This window comes from Arachis hypogaea, chromosome 8 (assembly GCF_003086295.3).
Source record: "Arachis hypogaea cultivar Tifrunner chromosome 8, arahy.Tifrunner.gnm2.J5K5, whole genome shotgun sequence".
NCBI lineage: Eukaryota > Viridiplantae > Streptophyta > Magnoliopsida > Fabales > Fabaceae > Arachis > Arachis hypogaea.
This window is the reverse complement of record NC_092043.1, coordinates 10,119,502-10,129,342: the sequence shown is the minus strand read 5'-3', so window position 1 is coordinate 10,129,342 and position 9,841 is coordinate 10,119,502. Positions and strand designations below refer to the sequence as shown.

The 9,841-nt window shown below is 35.6% G+C and overlaps 1 protein-coding gene across 7 annotated transcripts; it reads left to right on the top strand.

Moving 5' to 3' along the window:
* On the top strand, positions 1–9,841 carry LOC112706027 (protein translocase subunit SECA2, chloroplastic). Of its 7 annotated transcripts, none has more exons than XR_003155635.3 (32): positions 1–383; positions 489–693; positions 786–850; positions 979–1,099; positions 1,218–1,309; positions 1,509–1,574; positions 1,689–1,753; positions 1,856–1,943; positions 2,066–2,131; positions 2,261–2,376; positions 2,659–2,749; positions 2,911–2,994; positions 3,102–3,194; positions 3,288–3,383; positions 3,489–3,574; positions 3,827–3,905; positions 4,054–4,167; positions 4,378–4,473; positions 4,543–4,606; positions 4,746–5,035; positions 6,108–6,163; positions 6,732–6,849; positions 7,124–7,204; positions 7,540–7,619; positions 7,857–7,911; positions 7,997–8,066; positions 8,176–8,365; positions 8,444–8,567; positions 8,648–8,722; positions 8,799–8,977; positions 9,125–9,231; positions 9,353–9,841. XR_003155635.3 is itself a non-coding variant. In XM_072200570.1 (31 exons), exons 1-30 carry the CDS (start codon positions 201–203, stop codon positions 8,955–8,957), a joined length of 3,168 nt encoding a protein of 1,055 aa, XP_072056671.1. In that variant the 5' UTR covers positions 1–200; the 3' UTR covers positions 8,958–8,977; positions 9,130–9,841. The 7 variants fall into 7 exon arrangements, 4 of the variants coding, with proteins under 4 accessions (XP_072056671.1, XP_025612893.1, XP_025612891.1 ...); XR_003155634.3 differs by having other exon boundaries at positions 9,068–9,231; XR_011864527.1 differs by having other exon boundaries at positions 9,130–9,231; positions 9,353–9,424.

Here is a 9,841-nt window from a genome sequence, read left to right as displayed (position 1 = left end):
ATTTTTTTTAAGACATAATTTAAAGTTTAAACACACATAATGTTAACGAGAGTGTCGTGTCAAAATGTGTTCAATATCTTGAATTGAAGGAAGTGTGCATGTTTCATAGGTGAAAGATAACTTCGATTATTTATTTTCAGTTAATTTCCTTTTCATTATTCGGTTTATGACAGTCTAAGCCGGTCAGCTGCATATCGGTTATGGCCACCACCGTGCCGGCGTTCTCATATGCGCCTTCCTTCGCTATCAAACCTCCACACACCGACGCCAATGCCTCCTCCTTTATTCCACCCTCTTCTCTTTCTCATCCTTCCTCCTTCTCTCCCCTCAGACGACGTCGTTTCACACGCGCCCCCGTTGTTGCCGCCCTTGCCCCTTCCAAGGTCCACTCGCTCTGTGCTCGTTACCTGTTCGACGAAATGCCTGTGTAAAGTGAAAACAATTAACTAACTCTTCCTTTTTGTGTGTGTGACTTGTTTGGTTTCTAGGGGACGCTAGGTAGTATTAGAAAGAGTCTCAACGATTTCATGAGCTTGAACTACTGGGTTGTTCGTGATTACTACCGCCTTGTTAGCTCTGTTAACTCCTTCGAGGCCCACATTCAGAAACTCTCCGACGAACAGTTAACGGCCAAGACGGAGGAGTTTCGCAGGAGGCTCGGACGTGGCGAGACCCTTGGAGATATTCAAGCTGGTTCAATCTCTTTTTTTAAAATATGTTCCCATTGTTTATTGGTCTTTAAAATGTGTCCTTTGATGTGATTGTATCGGTTTTTCTTTTTTCAGAGGCGTTTGCTGTTGTTCGTGAAGCTGCATGGAGGAAGCTTGGGATGCGCCATTTTGATGTTCAGGTAAGATCACTCTGTCATTTCTTTTGTACATGCATTGCATTGTGTATTTATGAACATTTTGATGTTCAGGCACGATCAATTCAATGTAGTTGATTGAATTGTTCCTTATGATGTTTTTGTATGGCTAGATTATTGGTGGGGCAGTGCTGCATGATGGGTCAATTGCCGAGATGAAAACAGGGGAGGGGAAAACATTGGTTTCCACGTTAGCAGCGTATCTTAATGCCCTCACTGGTGAGGGTGTTCATGGTATGTATTATTGATAAGCTTTGATGGGTTGAGCAATTTCTCCAGGGGCTAGGCTAGCATTTGGCTCTGCATAAAATAAAAGAAAAATAGTTGATATGGTCTTTTGATTTATTTTCAGTGGTAACCGTCAATGATTATTTAGCTCAGCATGATTCTGAATGGATGGGGAGTGTTCATCGCTTCTTAGGTCTTTCTGTAGGCCTTATTCAGGTAAGTTTCCTGTGCTGGTAGTGAAGTTTTTTTGTGTATGTACTATGTGTGTCTTGGGGGTAGGCTAGACCAGAGAAAATTGGCCTGATTCGTTACTAATTTTATGATGCTGATTGTATTTGGGTATTTTATTTTATCAACTCATAAAATCATAGCATGATTATGTTGAATTTATTTTCTGGTTTTTCTGCATGTGCAGAAGGGGATGAATGCTGCAGAGCGGAGATCCAACTATAGATGTGATATAACATATACCAATAACTCTGTAACTACACTTCTAAGTTATTCAAATTGTTATTATTTATTCTTTTTGTTTTTATACTTACATTTATTTACAGTGCTTGCTTAATCTGTTCCTTCTATCACCTTCTTGCCTTAGGAACTTGGCTTTGATTATTTACGAGATAATCTTGCTGGAAATAGGGAAGACCTTGTGATGAGATGGTAGAATATATTACTTAAACAGAACTTAAAAGTTTATTTGTTTATTTATTTTTGTGGGAATATGATGGGATTGTTACTAGTTACTATTCTAAATGAAATCAGGCCAAAACCATTTCATTTTGCAATTGTTGATGAAGTGGATTCTGTCCTGATAGATGAAGGAAGAAATCCTTTGTTAATAAGCGGTGAGGTAAGCTTAATCTTCCATTTTTATTATTCCTTGTCATGATCTCCTTCGTTATCCAGGTTGAATGATCATTTAAACTGAACGAGCTCAATGACAGATCACTTGGTCCTCCTCCTATATTGCAGGCTAGTAAGGATGCTGCACGATATCCTGTTGCTGCAAAAGTAGCTGAACTGCTTGTGCAGGGCACTGTGAGTTCATTATGTAATTTATTGTATCATTAATCCTTATCTTAGTTTTTCTCTTTTTCGCCATTCTAAGGAATTAAGTTGGACTATTCAACAAAATAGTTCTATAAAGAGATTTTATTTTCTTAACAGCATTATAACGTGGAGCTTAAAAATGAGTCAGTGGAGTTGACTGAGGAAGGAATTGCTCTTGCTGAAATGGCTCTTGAAACCAATGACCTTTGGGATGAAAATGATCCCTGGGCTAGGTAATATTCACATGCTTTAATATTGAATTTGAAATATATTCATTTCACTTTGGTTGTACTAACTTTTTATGAAATCCCTGTAGTAAAACAAAGGTGGGGAGTGTTTAGGGTTTAGGTGTGAGATCCATGTTTCATCTTTTGATGATAATTTAAACCGATCATCACCATTACCATCATAATTGCCATACTAATTGAATATTAACTGGATTCTGGGATAATTCTGACTAACAAATTGGAATTGGATTGTTCCTTACACGAGTAATGAGTGCTGAGTTACCCCAGGTTTGTGATGAACGCTTTAAAAGCTAAAGAGTTCTATCGACGAGATGTAGAGTACATAGTCCGAGATGGGAAGGCTTTAATTATCAATGAGGTAATATTTTGAGATTTCATTTTGTTTTCAATATTATGCAGATTTTATTTTCCCATAGCAGTGCATCACTTTCATAAATAGCCTAACAATTTTTTTTTTCTTTTGTGATGCATTTCTTGAGAATCTGATGATATAATTAATATACTCTTGAAAACTCTCAGCTGACAGGAAGAGTTGAAGAGAAACGGAGATGGTCTGAGGGGATTCACCAGGCTGTGGAGGCAAAGGAAGGTTTGAAGATTCAGGTATATGTTGGGTTTCATGATGCTCATTTGGTCATAACTATTTGCTTCTTTTTTTTTTTTTTGGTAAACTATTTGATTCTATGTTTCAATGTTTTAACCCTGCACAGGCAGATTCCGTTGTTGTGGCACAAATCACTTACCAGTCATTATTCAAGCTCTATCCAAAATTGTCAGGAATGACTGGGACTGCAAAAACAGAAGTAAAAGATTTATATAGTTTTAGCATTGCATAAGTTGCCATCTATCATAATTCATGTGCAATATATGTAAGCTTGATATATCTATCACCACAGGAGAGAGAATTCTTAAAAATGTTCCAGATGCCAGTCATTGAAGTGCCCACAAATCTTCCTAATATTCGTAAAGATCTTCCTATTCAAGCTTTCGCCGTAGGACATCTAATATTCACTATGATAGTAAATGATTATTTTTCAATAATAGTAAATGATTATTTCTTCAAGGCATAAGTTTGTTCTTTTAATCTGTTGCTTTAGACTGCTCGTGGGAAATGGGAGCAAGTTCGCCGAGAAGTTGAATATATGTTTAGACAAGGCCGTCCTATTTTAGTTGGGACAACTAGGTAAGCATTGTGGCAGTTCTAATTATTGTTGTCTATTAGTTTCAGAAGAATGTTTCTAAATTCTATCTTTGCATTAATGAATTTATGCTTCTATTTTATTTTCTATGGAAGTCTTGCTGTAAGTTTTGGTACACCTTTGTTTACTGAATACAATATGAGTTATATATTAAATTTGTTTTTGTCTGTGCCAAAGCTTTTGAGTAATTGGTAGCTTGGAGAATAGTTATTATCTGATCTCTTTTTTGTATGCAGTGTAGAAAATTCTGAACTTTTGGCTGGTCTGCTTTGGGAGTGGAATATTCCCCACAATGTCCTGAATGCTCGACCTAAGGTTTGTGAAAGTATAACTTGTTAGTCTCTTCAGAAGCATATGCTCTGTCTATCTCTTTCATTTTATTCTTAGATAGTGCACATGCGTGCCGGCACACATGTGTTTCAAGTTTTGCCTCTCACCACATTCCCTCTTTCGTTTGATTCAGTATGCTGCAAGAGAAGCTGAAATTGTTGCACAGGCAGGACGCAAACATGCCATTACCATCTCTACAAATATGGCAGGCAGGGGCACGGATATAATCCTTGGAGGAAATCCAAAAGTAAGTGTGCTAGTAAGATTAGTCGTTTTTGAGTCTTCCATCCTCAATGTTCTGTGAGAACCCTATAATATTGTCTTTGATTTCTTGGATGTCAAGAAAGTGAGATCATCTGCATCTCTTCTAGGGTTGGTTGACGTCATGTTTGTATGACATATGTTCACTTTGGCATGAACTGGATCTTATAAGTGGCATTTTTTCTTATGCGTGTAGATGCTTGCCAGAGAAATTATAGAGGATAGCGTAATTCATTTATTGACACAACAGGTTCCAAATGTTGAACTTGCTAGTGAGACTGTTTCGCGACAGGTAGTGTTACATATTGATATTTAATCTATATTTTGGAAAATACGGTTTTTAACAAATCTTTGATTATAGGTGCTTCCAAAGATAAAGGTTGGATCATCATCAATGGCCTTACTGGCTAAGGCAACCTTAATGGGTCAGTATCTTTTCTACTCAACCCCCCCCCCCCCCTTCTCTTTCCTTTTTTTCATACAAGATGACATTCTGTTCATTTTAGGAATAAGTTCATGTTTTTAACTCAAGATTTTATATTCTTTGCAACATGAATTATTCAGCCAAATATGTCTCGAAAAGTGAGGGTAGAAACTGGACATATCAGAAGGCTAAATCCTTGATCACAGAGGCTATTCAATTTAGTCTGTCATATAGTTTTGAGGAGCTGGAGGAGCTTGCTAATGAAGATTCTGAATTTTACCCTCTTGGTCCAACAGTAGCACTTGCCTATGTGTCAGTTCTGAAGGATTGTGAAGAGCACTGTTTGCATGAAGGCTCTGAAGTTAAAAGGCTTGGTGGCCTTCATGTAATTGGTACATCTTTACATGAGTCCCGGAGAATAGATAACCAGGTAGGTAACTTAAGCATAGTAATGGTCTAAATACTAATATATTAGATCTAGGAATGGCCTTTTATTGTATTCTTCGACTTGGATGACTAATGAGGGAAAAAGGGGAAGATGTTTACAATTAAGCATCCAATTGACCCTTCTAGAAATTGTTAATTTCAGATAAAATTTTAAATTTCTCTGAAGAAAAGCTGTTTCACCTTAACCTCTCCCCACCCAAGATTTAGAGATTTATGGGAGAAAAACCCAATGTGTTGTTAAAATACTGTATAGGAAATATATTCATTTTTATGTAGGATTAAGTTTTATATACTTATTGTATTGAATAGCTTTACATAAACATTGAATGTTATCAACAAATCATTTGAGGTATCTGATATTATCTTGATGATCAATTATCCTAAATTTGCAAAAGAAAAAAGGATATCTATATATGTAATGTAATAGTTGATAATTGCTTATTTACATATTTTAGTTTGCACAAATAATTATCTTAATATGATTTCAGCTTAAAAGATATTAAGTTTTTGGCTTGGCTGAAGGGTTCTTTTAATTCTTTTTTCATTTGCTGCCTCCTGTAAGGAATTTTAAATTTGGTGTCAAAATGTCATATAAAACATATCAGTCATAATTCCAGCGTCTAATAAGTGTTTCTCATGCATCCAACAAGATGTCCAAGGCTTCTCTGAAGCTTGCGGCATAATTGTCATAGGACCACTTATTCCAAAAGCTTAAGTTATTAGGTAGAGGCACATGCGTAATTATATATCTAACGTGTCTCCTCATGCAAGAGTTTCTTTCTTTTTGGAATTAACAAAATATTGAACTCTTGACCTTTTGGGCATAAGCTCTGATACCATGTCATGAAACCATTTATCAAAAAAGTTATTAGATAAAGGCACATGAATGATTATATGTCTAATAATAATATACTAAAATCTCTAATTAACAAACATCATTTTGGCGTGAATTGTATCATTGTTTATATTTATTAATGTCAATACATATTTTGTCACAGTCCCAGCCGTATGTTGTGCTCACATTTTGATAATACATTTTGTAATCTTCACTTTAGCTCCGTGGCAGAGCAGGAAGGCAGGGAGATCCAGGTTCAACGCGATTTATGGTTAGGTAGCGTACCACTGCTGCCACTGTTAATGATTTTCATATGAATTGAAATCTAAACAATTCTTGTCGACTTAAATAAAACTAAAAAGGAGATGCTCATTCTTACTCATGGATAATTATTATTCGGATCTATCTTCTTTCAGCATTTATGATTATTTTAGTATTAAAATAACAAAGTGAATTCAATCAGACAATCACTGTATTTCTTGTAATTAACGTGACCATGTTGGGCTTCACTTTATATTAATAATGATTGGCCTTTGATTAGTTAGATGTTAGGTATTAGGAGTATGTGAAGTTTTGTTGGAGTATGTGAAGTTTTGTTTGAAATATAAAATGCCACTGCAACAAACACACTATTGTTTTTATGAATAGATGTTTCAATGAGGTATAGGTTTGGATTTGTATCCCCTTTCTCTGCAAAAGATAAGGACTGAATCTTATGCCTAAATTTTTAAATGTTTCCTGCTCCTTATTTTGTTTGTTTACATCTGGGTTTCTTGTGGTGGCTGGATGAGTCTATTTTACTAATTAAGAGCTGTCAACAATTCTCACATTATCCTTGTTACAGCTTGCAGGACGAGATGTTTCAAAAGTTCAATTTTGATACGGAATGGGCTGTCAGACTTATATCAAAGATTACAAATGATGAGGATATGCCAATTGAGGGTGATGCCATTGTGAAGCAGGTTATAATCTACTTATTAACATTATCATTCATTAGGATATATTTGTTTTTGGGAATAGGGAAGATGTCTGAACCTGTGCTTTTACTCTTCTTCTCATATAATGACATTTCTTCTTTCATGACACACACAGTGAAATATTTGAATTTCTTTCTTCCAATTGTTTGTTTTCTTTTTCCCATGCCATCTTGTTTTCTAATTTTATTTAATGCGAATATTCGTTGCGATGATGAATGTAACCTTCCCTCGCCTATCTGGAATCATCACATATGTACAGCTCTTGGGGTTGCAAATCAATGCAGAGAAGTTCTTCTTCAGCATAAGAAAGAGCCTAGTTGAATTTGATGAAGTATTGGAGGTATGTTACTCACGAGGAGACATTTCAAAGACAGTTGGTTAAGTAATTACTTTGTAGCTTATTGTCATAATATTCTTGGTTGATTCAAATTGGTGAAAGTCTGTTTTACCAAATTAGGCTTACTATTATTTTTGTTGTTAATATTTGTTACTGGGCAATTGTGTTCTTTTTAAAAAATGTGTAGAACTAAATTTGTCTGCCACAATTCTTAACCTTCGTCAGATTTATGGAATAAATTTCACTGTTCTCCAAAATTGGACATTCTGATGGAATGTTAAAGTCTACTAATCATCTATCAACTGATTTTTTCTCTAATATTATTATTATTTTACCAGGTGCAGCGAAAGCATGTTTATGATCTAAGGCAGTTGATCTTGACTGGAGATGATGAAAGCTGTTCCCAACACATATTCCAGTAAGTCACTTTAAATTCTCAAACATCAAAATTCTTTTGCTTGTCCTCTATGGGTATCTTTCAGGGATGATTAAGCATGTACATTTGGGAGTTGAAACTAAGTTCTTGAGTGGTTTATGCTTACTTTAAGTTTGTTACTGGTTTTTGTCCAGTTTTGGTGATCAAGATGTATTCTTCTTTCTCTTCAATCACTTTTCTTCTAGTCCCCCTTCATAATCTAAAGAGTGTCACTTATAGGTACATGCAAGCAGTTGTGGATGAGATTGTCTTCAGTAACATCAATCCAATGAAGGTGGTTCAGCTTTCCCTTTAGCTTGTTGTATGTTTCTCTGTTCATCACTTCCTTTTATTTATTATAGCATTGAATGGATTTGTAGCATCCATGTACCTGGAGTTTGAGTAAGCTCTTGAAAGAGTATATGACAATTGGTGGAAAGCTGCTTCATGGTAAGTCATTACTAATTGCAACTATAGCGTTTCCATTCTGTTTAACAAATGTTATGTCCTCTTGATTATCATTTTTCTGCTCAAAACCATCTAATGTTGAATGCCACAGAATCTTTTGGAGGGATCACCGATGACTCTTTGTTAACCTCACTTGAGCAACTGAATGATGCGGGTTCCATTGATATTGTCAACTTTTCCCTTCCAAATCTGCCCACACCTCCAAATGCGTTCAGGGGAATCCGCAGGAAAAGCTCTTCATTAAGACGTTGGCTTGTTATTTGCTCTGATGATCTAATCGAGTGAGTTAATTGCTTTACTGTAGATGTGAGAGTCCAATATATTGAGTTGTAGAACAAACTGACATGTGCCTAATGCAGGAACGGGAAGTATCGGACAACATCTAATCTCCTCCGCAAATATCTTGGAGATTTTCTAATTGCTTCATATCTAAATGTTGTTGAAGAGTCTGGTTATGAAGATAAATATGTCAAGGAAATTGAGGTCAGATACTATTCAATTGCTTTACTCTTGTAATGTAAAACTATAACTAACCACTGTATTTGATATTTTATGAAATACAGAGAGCTGTTCTTTTGAAAACTCTTGATTGCTTCTGGAGAGATCACCTTGTAAACATGAATCGGCTCAGTTCTGCAGTAAATTCTCCCTTTGTTCTAATGAATCCTTTTGCCTTCCTTAGCAGATTTAAGCTTATTATCTGAGTTGTGGCAGGTGAATATAAGGAGCTTTGGGCACAGAAACCCTCTTGAAGAGTACAAAATTGACGGTTGCCGTTTTTTCATCTCAATGCTTAGTGCAACAAGGAGGTTAACTGTAGAAGCGCTGTTACAGCATTGGTCATCTCCAATGGAATCACTTGAACTATCTTGATTATAAATGTACATAAAAAGGTAGATAATTCAAGTGAAAGAATCTTAACTTAGACTGGTTTCCCTCTTTGGTTTGGCCCCTAATCACTAAAAGCTGCACAAATTATGCAGGTCCAATTTTTACACAATGTTAATTTGATGTTTCAATCAGACTAATATTCTGAACAGTGTAGATATTGTATTAAAGAACTCTGGCCACTCCTTCTCCGGTAGCGTTATCCGTATTTCTGGTTTGTCAAAGGGACTGGGATGTGACATGGAGATGCACTATACAGGTTTGTCATCATGAGCAGCACACCCTATCATGGAGATAATGCAGTGCGGAATCTGATACAAGCTCCTATTATTTAGAGCCTGGGGAATGATTGACTTGAATTTTTCCTTTTCAAAATGCAGGGTAATCACAGAGCGGATCATATTTCTTACAGTTCTTGTGCTTTAATAACATGATTTTTGTTGATTTTTGAAGTTGAAGTTTTTATATGGTGCTTCCAAGAAGATATATATGGCAAGCGCTTTGTCATAAACTCCAAGCAAATTGAGATAGTGCATCAACCCATTGTAAATTGTAGCCTTTGGCATTGTTAAAAAATATGTAAAATATGAAGCAGGAGTAAATAATTATATTATATTCAATCTTTCAGTTTCTTGACATTTTTGTCACCAAAAAAAAAGTTTATTGACATTTTAACAACACTTCTAGGAATTTATGTAGGATATGTAAATTAATATTGAGGGCATTCTATCTTTCAGGTTTATTGTATCTTTAGATTAGAGGTTAACTAGGTTAGTTTATGAGGATCAAACTATGACATAACACTGGGCTATTATATTGGTATTTCCAATATTTTACCATCATGTTTTGGCCAAGCCCTTTATCCCAAA